This window comes from Macaca thibetana, chromosome 5 (assembly GCF_024542745.1).
Source record: "Macaca thibetana thibetana isolate TM-01 chromosome 5, ASM2454274v1, whole genome shotgun sequence".
NCBI classification, from domain to species: Eukaryota; Metazoa; Chordata; class Mammalia; order Primates; family Cercopithecidae; genus Macaca; species Macaca thibetana.
Window position 1 is genome coordinate 95,471,071 of NC_065582.1, and position 13,461 is coordinate 95,484,531.

General features: G+C 34.5%; 1 protein-coding gene across 4 annotated transcripts in view; it reads right to left on the reverse strand.

Annotated features, from left to right (window-relative positions):
* The window catches only part of GRID2 (glutamate ionotropic receptor delta type subunit 2), a 1,531,999-nt gene that overhangs the window by 360,675 nt on the left and 1,157,863 nt on the right, over positions 1 to 13,461 (reverse strand). For all 4 annotated transcript variants that reach the window (XM_050790431.1, XM_050790433.1, XM_050790430.1 and 1 more), the window contains exon 10: positions 11,806 to 12,003. In XM_050790431.1, the coding sequence (XP_050646388.1) occupies positions 11,806 to 12,003 (198 nt within the window). The remainder of the gene's footprint in view (positions 1 to 11,805; positions 12,004 to 13,461) is intronic.

The window sequence follows — 13,461 nt, forward strand, 5'->3', positions numbered from 1 at the left end:
ATAGGAGAGATGGAAATGGAAAAGGCCAAGTTCAATGAGTATAAGGAAATACAAGGGGTACCATAAGCTTGGAGCATGGTGACAGAGGGAGAGATAAAGAGATCACAAAGAGAGTTGATTGGGCAGATTATGTAGACAATTTTAAGGACAGTTTTTACTCGGAGTGGGATGGAAACCCATCAAAAGTCTTCCAGCAGGAACATGACTGGATCACTCGGGCTGCTGTGTTAAAATATATTGAAGGCAGTCAAGAGTGGAAAGGAAGAGTAATTGGATCTCTACAACTACAGTCCAGAGAAGAGATAATTGTGGCTAGGAGCAAGATAGTGAGGGGAGCTGGGGAAAATGGAAACAAAGGCTGTGTTTGGTTTTTGTTTTTGTTTGCTGCTGCTGTGGCTGAAAAGACAAAATTAAAAAGTTTTGAGTTTAGAAGAGATCGTTGGCTTTGTTTTTTCTCTCACCTCCCCACAGCAAATCCTATCAGTCTACCTTCCAAATATGTGTTGGATTTATTATATTCTTTTTTTTTTTTTTTTTTTTTTTTTTTTTGAGACGGAGTCTCGCTCTGTCACCCAGGCTGGAGTGCAGTGGCCGGATCTCAGCTCACTGCAAGCTCCGCCTCCCGGGTTTACGCCATTCTCCTGCCTCAGCCTCCGGAGTAGCTGGGACTACAGGCGCCCGCCACCTCGCCCGGCTAAGTTTTTGTATTTTTAGTAGAGACGGGGTTTCACTGTGTTAGCCAGGATGGTCTCGATCTCCTGACCTCGTGATCCGCCCGTCTCGGCCTCCCAAAGTGCTGGGATTACAGGCTTGAGCCACCGCGCCCGGCCGATTTATTATATTCTTAAAACACAGAACCTGAGGAAGGTTTTAGCAATCTATCCGAGTCAACAGATACAACAAGATCTATTTGTTTTTCCTGCAACACATTCTTGAATTCATTTCCTTGGTTCAACTTCACAATAGCTTCATTCCACTGATGTGGACACTGTGACTCAAAGAGGATTTAAAACTCTTTTAGGCTCACATGGGTATTAAATGTGTCAACAGTATCCATAACTAATACCTTTGGTGTCGCTAAGGATGAGAGAATCATGGAAGGATTTTGAGGTTGAATATTAAGAACGTAAGGGACTTAAACTAGATTCTAATAGCTTTTGCAGTAAACCATGGAGTTTAACAACTGAAAATGAGGAGAGTGTAAAAAATGAAGAGACTAGAAATCGAGGCTTGAAAAGTGTGGAAAATGTTTTGAATGGCCATGTGGGATTTAAATAAAAGGTCAACACCTAATGAATAAAAGGACACTGGAAAATTAGCAAAAGTTCTATTGATATTAGCTACTAGGGTATTGAAATGAACTCCATCAGCCAAGTGTCATGACCAGCTACATCAATAACCCAGTGTGCAGGATCCTAGACAGCAGGTGTGGGATGAGCACAGGAGGCACAGAAAAAGAGCAAGAGCTTGAGCATGGCTTGGGCAAAATACATACTTAATTTGAACTGATATGGTGTGGGAATTTTCTCCCATCATTTTCACTATTTATTAGAGGCCATGGAATTTTGCCTTTCTTAGATACTCAAGGAAGCCATTTTTTGTTCTTTATTAATGAGACTCTATGTATGCTATCTCCATTCTTGTTTTATGTTGTCAATTGCATGTGCTTTCTGAGGTCTTACCACCTCTACCAGACAAACCTCACAACAGCATCTTCTCCTCCTTCTTTGAGAACTTTTGAGACCTGGCTAAATGTTTCTCTTCACACAAAAACTGACCCACCTGCTACTAGATTTCAGAATCAATGTAGATATTCCCTACAACAATCATTTTGGGACATGATTCAGATAGATTTTATTTTCTAAACCAGTTTTAGGTTTTCAGAAAAATTGAGCAGGCAGTGTGAATAATTTCTCCTATTATTACTATGTTGCATTGGTGAGGTACATTTGTTACAATCAATGAACCTTACAATAGTTACTGGAGAGGGATCTCACTGTCATCCAGGCTAGAGTGCAGTGGTGTCATCACAGCTCACTGCAGCCTCCAACTCTTGAGCTCAAGGGATCCTCCCACCTCAGCCTTCTCAATAGCTGGGACGAGAGCCATGCACCACCATGCCTAATTTTCTTTTTTAAATTTTTTTTTGAGGTAGGGGTCTCTCTATGTTGCCCAGGTTGGTCTCAAACTCCTGGCCTCAAGGGATCCTCCCATCTTGGCCTACCAAAGTGTTGGGATTACAGAATGAGCCACCTTGCCTGGCCAATGAACCCATATCAATACATGATTATTAACTAGGGTGTATAGTTTATATTAGAGTTCATTCTTTCTATGGGTTCTGACTAGTGCATAATGTCAGCAGCATATCCATCATTACAGTATCATCCAAAATAGTTTTACCGCCCCGAAAATCCCCTATGCTTCACGTATTCATCCCTCCCTCCCTCACCCCATTTTGAGCTATTTTAAACCTGTTTCCTTTATCTTCTCTAACACTCTGCCATGAATGTCAAGGTCAAATTCTAAGAACTTTTGTATTTCAGTCTCTGGTTATCTCTTTCTAACCTACTCTTTCATTTCTTTACTCATACTTCACCTGTTTTTCAACTTCATTTGATCTTATTAACTTTTCCAAAATTTTATCCAAGTTTATGTCTCTGATCATGGCTATGCTTCCTTGATCATTTTAGCTCTTCTTTCATCTCACTTAATTCCCTTACCAAGTTTATCCACCATGTCTCAATCTTGATATGAATGTTTTCATCTCTGCTCCTAGACTTGGGCATTCAATCTCAGCTGAAGAAAGTCACACCGTTGTGTAAACTAGCAGCAATGAAAAAGTGTCAGTTTCATATACACCTCCGCTCAGTCTTTAGTGCCACTGATCTATTCTTTTATCTGTTCTGATTTAGCAGTCACTTTCCCTTTCCTCAATGTCTATTTCAATCTTCACCACTATCCTGTAGACTGTTACATAATACATGTCCCTATCACCGTCAACATACCTAATCTCCAATTTTTATCAAGAAATTTGAAGGAATAAGAAAGTATCTTTGTAAATTTTCCAATCTCTTGCCTATCTATTATTAACATACACATTCTCATCATATTATAGTCAGTATCAAAGTAACATCTTTACCTCATCAAAATCAATTTTCAGTTTAATCATTTTTGATGGAGTCAAATCTGTTCTGGGATACTTATCCTTCACATATTAACTGGCTTTCTATTAAGTTTTCCTTCTTTCTTTTTCTTCCTTAGCTTATACTTTTACTCAAGTCTCTGTTAACTTAAAAACAAACAAAAAGTCTACCGAAACCAATGACCCTTCCAACTATTATCTCTTTCTTTCTTCTGCTCTCCATCTAAAATTTCTGAAGAAAATAATACATATGCATGTCATTTTTCACATTTTCACATCCAAGTTTTTCCCATCATCTTTTGCAGTCTGGCTTTTTCTCCCACTATGCTACCAAAAGAGTTCTGGCTTGGGTAACCAACAACTCCCAAATGGCCAATCTAGTGAACATTTGGCAGTTCTTATCAACATCTCAAATAGTTCTGACATTGCTAGTCATAGCTTATTTTTTGAAACTTTCTTATTTTTTTCATAAATTCCTCTTCTTTTGTCAATTCTTAAGTGACAGCTTTCTTTGGGTTTCATCCTAAGATTAGCCCAGTGATCCTCTTACTCCATGTGTTCTTTTTGGCAATCTGATGTACTTTCATGATTTCAACTACCACCCACAGGTTGCTGACTCCCAAATGTATACTTCCTATTGCACTTTCACAGTGAGTTTCAGAGTGCTACATATCCAACTCACCCTATTCTAAACTGTCCTCCTCCTCTAAATCTTTTTCAGCAATCTCCGTCCCAATTAGTTACACAACCATCCTTTTATGTATTTGTACTATGAACCGATGAATTATTCCGGACTTCTCCCTTCTCCTCACTTTGGTCAATAAATTCTGTTTATCCTACCTCCTTTTTATCTCTGATTTCCTATCTTTCATTTTATTCACAACATTTGTATGGTAGGATAGATTCTCGTCACTATTTGCTTGGAGTGCTGCAAAATTCTCATAAATTTTGGCCTGCTTTCCATGCTATTTCTAACCTTTCTACCTTTACTTCTACTCTTGTGGCTGTCACTAGATGTCCTTCACTTTCTGCCAATCCCTCTTTACCTAATTACTCCTTGTTATTTTGTCATCGGACTGTATTTCTCCTCCTTCAGGAAATTTATCTTTACTCTACCTTCCTTGTTGCTTTCTCAGTGCTTCTCTATCATTGCACCTAGTGCACTGTATTATAAGTGTCTAGTTTAACCTCTGTGTTTCTCATTAAGACAAGATCTCTTCAAGGGCAAGAACCATGTTTTATTTATCTTTGTATCTCCAGTGCCTAGCACAGAGCGTAGCACATAGAGGCCATCAACAAAACGTTTTCATGATCAATGTCTATGTCTTATTCACACTTGCATCCCTCCATAGCACTTTGACCATGGCATGTGATTAACTCATGCTAAGTGGTATATATTTTGAAATATGTATAGGCAGGGCGCAGTGGCTCATGCCAGTAATTCCAGCACTTTAGAAGGCTAAGGCGGGCAGATTACCTGAGGTCAGGAGTTCAAGACCATCCCAGCCAACATGGCGAAACCCCGTGTCTACTAAAAATACAAAAATTAGCCAGGTGTGATGGCAGGTGCCTGTAATCACAGCTACCTGGGAGGCTGAGGCAGGAGAATCGCTTGAACCCAGGAGGCACAGGTTGCAGTGAGCTGAGATTGCGCCACTGCATTCTAGCTAGGGCAACAGAGAGGGACTCCATCTCTAAATAAATAAAATAAAATAAAACAAAACAATAAAATATTTGTAAAGCTTCCAGGTAAATATATTCTTTCTATTGTTAGTGCATTGATGAATTAAAATACTCATCATAGAAATGTATTTACCTAATAAAACTAAAGAATTGCCAAACTTTTTGTCAACCATGAAAAATGAGGAAAGCTGTGTAGCCCTGTGCAGCTGATTTATTCTGTTTAGTCTTGGGAGCATTTTATTTCTCAGAAAATGAGGTTATTGGTATTATAATTACTAAATGGTATCTTATTACACTCCAATATTATACGTCTACTTTCAAAAACATTCTTTACTCTCATCAAACCACGTGGGTGGGCGCAGTGACAAAAAAGCCTAGTGTTATATTAGTATTTTAGAAATTGAGAGATACGACTCTCAATAGTGCTATACTTTAACATGGAAACATCACTATAAATAGTTATGTGCTAAGTATAAGTACTTTATCCTAATTTTACAGATTTATAATTTAGTCCACTTATCCTTCCTTTTTTCCATTTTCCTGGGTTCTGGCTTTATTCCATTGTTAGATCTATTTTCCTTGGGGAGTAAAATTATTGTCACATAACTTAGCATTTGATAATCTGTTAGCATGAAGAGACTTAATTTCCAGGTGGCGGAAATGCCCAGGTAAAATTAGGCTGAAAGAACAGATTATTTTCAATCCAAAACTACCAGTCATGTTCTTTGTATAAAATAAATCTTCCATTGTAATAACCATCAAGCTTTTTTCTTCATAAAACCCCCGAAGGAATTTTTTAAGTATGTATCTCTCCACATTTATAATTAACATATTAATTTTGCAATCCTTTAGACAATTGTAAAGGGTGCAATTTACAGACAGTACTGATCATTACCTGTTTTCTCTTAAATCCATACCTACCACTTTCCACTCCACTATATACTGTGAGCTTTATAGGGATGGAAATCTGCAAACCAGATTTCCCAGGCTCCTTTGCTATCTGGCTTCTCCATAATTTCCACCAGAGGGAAACCACTGAAGATAGACAGAAAGAGAAAGAGAAGAGCCTTCTGCTTTAAATGATTATTTCAGTGGCTGCAGCAGCAGTGGCAGTAGGCGATTCTTGATCCCAGCAGCTAGGGCACAGGCAGCAACTTTTTGGGAATTCCAGGTCTGATCAAGGGGAATATGTCTGGTAGATGAAATCAACTGACACATCAGTAGCACTTGCTATCTGTATTTTACTATTTTCCTTTTGCTTTTCCAGTGTCCTACTCTGTTCATCCTTTGCTCTTTGATTCCTTCTAGCACCTTTGTGATCAACCCACCATACTAAATTTCCCTCTTTTCAAAATTCTAGGAATGGTTTTCATTTTCCTGAGTGGGCGCTGGCACTGACTTATGTATATTGTGTTGTAAATATTGATAAAATAAAATTGTCAAGTCACTTTTAAAAATATATCTGTTAGATTCTGAATATCATAGTGATTTGACCTCATGCTTTAATAGGTAGAATATTTATAGCATTTGATTTTATGCTTGAACTATATTTATATTCTGCCCTACTCTCACAAAATTGTAATTCAAATACAATAGAAATGTATGTTTGAAAATCTTTTCTTGATCACCAAAGTACTTTTGCATCAAAAATTTGCATGCAAATTAAAATTACAATCTTTATTAAGTAACCAGTGACTATAAAGTTTTAGATATAAAACATTTTTTTCTGAATTGAGTCATGATTTGATTAGTATACAATCTATGGATTCAGTGTCCATAAAAATGAAATTTTATTACAAATGTAGCTTACAATGTTATGGATAGAGTCTTTAAAAAATAATGTAGATATCCATGGGTCAATTCTAATTACGGTTTAAATGAGATACAGTTTAGCATTAAGATTTAATTTCTGTATTTTTTTACTTTATAGAAATCTTTTTCAAACAAATATATGAAAAAGGAAGTTTTTAGTTTCTATTTCAAAATGTCACTCAACTCCTTGAAATTTTTCTGTGCCAAATATACTGGCTTGCCCCTCGGAAAGTCTGGTACCCCCAAATACTCCACTTTAAAAGCTGCTGACGTGAAAGTCAGTGAAAGAAGAAACTATATCATCAAACATCCAACTGTATCTAACTGAGTTATCTTTGTTTTTAATTTTTTTTTGGTACTTCTATCCTAAACTTGATACATTTTTTATTTCTTATATAAAGTTCTCTGTGGGCCTCTCTTCCCTTCTAAACTAGGAGAAAGTAATTTCTCAGTTACATTAACTCACCCTTAAATATTTCTCCTGTACTAAGCAGAAGATACCTCTCATTTATCTGTTCAACATCTTTTGGCCAGATTTGTGTTTTCATAAATTTTAAGAACACATTAGTTGCAGAAAATTATAAAAGTAGTGAGGCAGAGAAGGACTTGAGGAGACTCTACTATATTATTAGTTTTTAAATAGACTCCGTATGTACATCATATCAATCATTCGCTCTCTCTCTGACTGCATTTTCCTCCCTTAAAAGTATGTATGTACTGGACCACTGACTTCTGGTTTTAATGAGAAAACTCTCTAACGTGTGATCTAATCACTGTGGAATAATCATATGAATTTAGAGCTCACTTTCCATCATTTCTTCTTTGACTCTTCTTTAATGTGATGGTTTGTGCATAATCATTATGACATATAAAACTGCACTATGTGAAACAATCTTTTAAGTTTGGTAGCCCCTTAGAAAGGCACACATGAGTTAATCCTGTTAATTTTAGAATTCTTAGTGTTTTGTACAGACATTCATTGGCAATATTTATTTAATATATACTTAGATTCACAAAAGTATCTATATTATCAGAAGGTATAACAACAATAATAAGCTTGCTTTTCTGGAACTCCATAGTAATATTTTTATGCCATTTCAACAGTGTAATTTTGCTTGATAGGGCTAAATACACCTCATAAAGTTTGAATACGATTAATTTTCTGGGAAAGTTAAATTATTTTATGGTATTTTATTAAAGTATCATTTATGTAATTGAATTAACATTTGTAATTGTTAAAAAATAGAACTTATAGCTCTACTGATAACAGTCAGAATACAGTTAAGGGAACATTATATACCTTTAACTTGATAGTCATTTTCTAACGTTGCCTGCTCTTTCCTTCTTGAAATGTTATTTTCTGTTGGCATTCATGACAACCCATTTTCTCAATTTTCTTTTAATGTCTCTATCTACTCCAAGTCTTTTTTGTAGGTTTCTTCTCCTCCACCTGCTTAATAGTTTTCCTAAAGACTAGTCAGAGTGACTAAATATCCACTTGAACAAAATAAAAACCTAGTTCCAGTGAACAGTTTTATAATTTTTCTGTCTAAAAATCATGTGTCTTCTTTTTTTTTTTTTTGCAAAAGGACTCCAGCTAAACTATAAATTATCATACAATGATGACATGCTCTTACATGTAAATAATACAGTGAAATTGTTTATGTAAAACATTTTATTTCTTGTGTATGATTGTTATACAATAAACTTATATTTTCGAAACAGAGTATTTGGAAGTGATCTTACCATTAACATACTTGGACTCCTCATTTTATAGGTGAAAAAGCAAGTCTCCAAAATTAAACTAACTAGTGCAAGCACATAAAACAAATTAAAAACAACATCAACATACTAATTTGAATGCTTTTTATGTTTAATTTGCATCTAGCAAGTGTAGTTTATTAGCATAATAACTCATTAAGGATTTTAACCACTATCTATATAGAATAAATTTGTATAATGCCTTTTCTTTACACTAATTTTAACATAATTGCTAATCTGGGTTTAGATCAGGAAAGAGTCCTTAGAAATATAAAGGTAGAACACTGAATTTGTGAGTTTTAAAAGAATAGAAGATGAAGTGGTGTGGTTTTAATAAGAAGGATGAGGACTGATGATTGCCCATTTTCTATTAGAAATAATGATATTAATGCTTTGGCAATAAAATTCTGTATGTAACTTATGTATTAAATAGACCAAATTCATTAGGATTTTATAGAATATAGAAATAGCTTTATTATTTTCCCTACCACTGCCTTAAGAAACCTTTTATTTCTACTCTTCTCCATTCCTTGCAAACAATTTAGGTTAGATCCTTTAGCCTTCTGAGTACTTTAAAGCATTTGAGAAATTATTCCAGTTCTAGCAATGATGTACTAGCTTTTATTGGACTAGTCCTATAAGAATAAAAATTGAAAATTCAGGATCAAATTGAAAAATATATATATATAGAAAGGACTGGAGAGGAACCCAAAGCAGGCAGAAACTGCAGGGTATCCTCGAAAATAATACCTGCACTGGGTGGAGCCCTCCTTTATAAGGCTTAGTCATTGAGGACCCACTTCAGTTCAGCTGGGATGGGGTGGACAGCACTCAAGCAGAAAGTCAGCCTTATTAACTAGTCAGAGGATGGAGTTTGAATCAGCTAGGGTTCCCAGAAATTGAAAAGCGAAACACAAGGAGGAGGATGCCACAGAGGAGTGAACCCCAAAATCTGTGTATAAGCTTTCTAAAATCCTTAGCTGACCCCTAAACTGCATATATATGGGAGAGATCCTAGGAAAATTAGCAAACAGTAATGGCTAGAAGGCGAAACGTGCTAAAGAGGGGATTACAATTGTTGCCTATGACAGGGAAGATATAGATTGAATTTTGAGTTCCTCTAAGTCAGAAGGGCTTGAGGAAAACCACAGACTTTCCCCAGAAACTCCAGAAGGCTGTATCTTAGAAATGTGTGGATTACAAAAACCAAGGGATTTGCCCTAGGAACTAAGATTACATCAAATAGACTTAACAATGTTTAAAGCTAAATCTCACGAATTCAAGAGGAACAGATAGTGATTTAACTATCCACTGAAACGAAAATCAATCCTTTTCAGAATATACAATTTCAGAGATATAATCACAAGTCTTAACAACATATCAACCACAAAGTCCAATATATAATCAAATGTAACCAGAAATGTGAAGAACCAGGAAAATGCAATGTATTCTGAGATGGTAAGATGTTGACATTTTAGCAAACAAGGACTTTAAAGAAGCCATTATAAATGTGATCATGAACTTTTAAGATAGTCAAAACTGATAAAAAAGATAGGAAATCTCAGCAGAAACACAAAATTTATTTCAAAAATTTGAAATTCCAGAAAGAAAAAATAAGCAATCTAGAATGAAAAAGCTACTGAATGGACTTAAAAAAAAATTGAAGATGGCAGAATATCAGTAAACTTGAAGGCAGATCAAGACAAATTATTAAATCTGAAGGTCAGGGAGTAAAAAATATCTTAATAAAAGAAGCAAGGCCTCTGTGACTTAGGAGACATTACGTGATCTAACTTGAATATTCTTTGAGCCTCAAATCAAGAAGAGAAAGGAAAGAAGGTAAAAAAATGTGAAGAAATAATTCCCTATATTTACTAAATGTAACCTATCCCAGAAATTTAGTGAATTCCCAGCACAATAAATGCAAAGAAAATCATATCTAGAACATCACAGTTCAATTTCTAAACACCAAAAAGTGAAGAGAAAATTGTAAAACGGCCACCAACACATACAAAAATACATTACATATAAAGAATCAGGATACAGATGATGGCTAATTTCTCACCAGAAAAAATAGAGGGCAAAAGTGATAGAATCACAACCTTAAAATGATGAACATTAAAAAACCCTGTGAATTCAGAGTTTGACGTCCAGTAAGAATATCATTTCAAAATGAGGGTTAAAAAAAGACATTTCAAGGTAGACAAAAGTTGAGAATATATGCTACCTATGTAGCACTGCACTTCAAGACACTCTAAAGAAAGTTCTTCAGGTTGAAGGTACATTATACCAAATGGGAGCTCAAATATATGTAAGGAATAAAGAGCCCCAGACATGGTAAATAGGTGATTATATCCTAGTAACTGTCTTTTTTTTCTTTTTGTACCTTTAAAAGATAATAACTATTTAAATAAAAAACTATGATATTTGGTATGAGGTTAATAAAATATAAATACGTGACCATAATAGCAAAAATGATAGGGTGAGTGTAAATAAAATTATATTGCTGAAAGTTTATTACTTTTTATATGAAGTGGTACAATATTAACTTTAGACAGAATGTGGTAAGTTAAGAATGCATATTATGACCTTTAGACTAACCACGAACCAAAATACAAAGGGAGACAACTAAAAGGGCAGCAAGAGCAACAAAATCAAGTACTGAAATATATTTAATTAACCCCAAGAAAAACAGGAAAAGAAGTAACAGAGAAAAAAATAGTATACATATAAACCAAATAGTAAGTTATAAACTTAAACCCAACTAGTCAATAATTTATGAGGAAAACTTAATAATTATAAATGTCTATGGGCCTAATAACAGAGCCTCAAGAAACTGAAGCAGATTCTGACAGGACTGAAGAAAGACACAGGTTTTAAACACCTTTCTGAGAATTGAAAGAACAAAGAAAAATATATACGTATGTATAGACCTATCTTGATTAGATTCCAAAATGAAATGATTAGTTTCTAAGTAGTGCATTTTTTTTTTCCAATAACATCACATTTAGACTCCGTCTCAAAAAAAAAAAAAAAAAAAAAAAAAAAAAAGAAAACAATAGTACTAATTGCGTGTGTATGTTACATTGTGATTTCATCATGTATCATATACAGTTTTTGGGGTATAAGTTGAGCAAAGAAAAGGCCTTCCTCTAAACCCTCTTCTACCACAGGATATACTTTAACATTTGGTCTATTTTGTCATTTACTTTTTTTTCCACAAAGTTCATAAAATAGTATTGAGTGAGACTTTTGTGCTCAACTCCACCACCTAATGCTTAACCAACCTAAACACATTGCACTTATTTTATATGAAATTAGCTTCAAGGTGTTACTGTTGAAACTTTAGGTACGAGACAAATAATTGAACCTTTAGGTATGAGACAAATAAATAAATTAATTCTTACCTTAAAGACAAGCTCTCCTACCAAGCCATTCCATGTCCCATCTTCTTGTGGGCTTCCATATTTGTGATCCGGTGCTACATAAATTTCATAGTTAAAACCCAGGTAGTTAGATAAGGCATCCAAAACATCAATGGAGAAGCCCTGGTATTTCTTCGGCTTACCCAAGACATTTTCAGAGACCATCACAAAAGGTTCTTCCTACATGGAAATAAGAGAAATTTCTGATGTCAATCTATAGTGCTCCCTAAAAGCAAAGATTAATTCCTTAAAGAGTTTTGATTAAATCTAAAAATTGCTTTATACTTTGAAGCAACGCAACTCAGGAGCATAACTTATGCATTATTAATGCATCATATTATTTAACAATGCTTAATAATTCAATTTCTTATCATCTCCCTTTTAATTATCACCATATCAAAAATTAGATAAAAGTAATTAAAAAACTTAGGGTCCATGAGTTTATTTTCCTTGCCATCTGAGGACCCATCTGAGATTCCTCAATAACAAAACATTCAACAAACTATAAATTTATCATATCTAGTCTCAGGAATTTATTGTTTGTAAACCACGTAAATTACATCCAATAAAATTTTAACAGATATAATCTACATAAAACTACCTGAAAAGATAAAATTCTAAGAACACATAATTTAGCTGAAATTAATAATCTCACATTTACTGGGAGTTATTCACTAACTAATTTCTGACTTCGATATAAACACACATTTCATTGCAAAAATAGCTTCTTTATGACTGATATGAGAAATTCACTTACCTTTTCAATAAACCGTCTAATTTAGTAAATTTAGCAAATTGGTTTCTGCTTCCACCTCTTTTATCTTTTCCCATTTTTGTCTTCTTAAAGCTAACAAATAGGCCCTTTTCACTTTTGAGAACACCTGGTGTTAAGAGAGCTCGATTGATTTGAAACATGCTGGCAGACTACAGAAAATTAGATAATCTATTCCTTAATTTCCTACACTTGTTCAGAAATCTTTCAGCAACAGTCATATTTACAGATAACCATTCATAGTGTATGTAGTCCACCCAGCCCTCTGGGCAGGCTAAAATCTCTCCTTGTATATAAGCCAGAATACCCAAAGGGGTTTTTTTTTTTTGGAATCATTTTTCCTCAGAGACTCACAAAACAGCCTTCATAATGCTTTCATTTTGACTTTTATTCAAAGACACTATAAGTAGCTTATAAAATCACTGCACCTGTTATAGGAATATTGTCAACCATAATATACAGTTTTCTCCCTAAAAATTACCATGAGATAAATTTTGTAATTATTCAGGGTCAAAGAACTTTGTCTCAGTGGTGCCTTTTTCAAAATGATAAAAAAACAATGTAATCAATTATTGAGGTACTTCTTTTCATTTTGGATATTCAGAAAATCAGTACTAAGTTTCATGTTCCTCTATAACTATGTTGATATTGTGGTATTTGTAACATTTCTTTAATCTTAGTTATCTAAAGTACTTACAATTTCTAATTTTGAAAACATATTTTAGTTTCACTGTTTGTATGTTATCTTAGAGCAAAATGAAGCAGTAAATGGACAGTTAGTAGAGTAGGTTACTGCTAGTTGTCCTCTACAGGAGTTCTCTTCTTCTCTAATTGTTTGTATTTTACCACTATGGAGAATAAAGAAA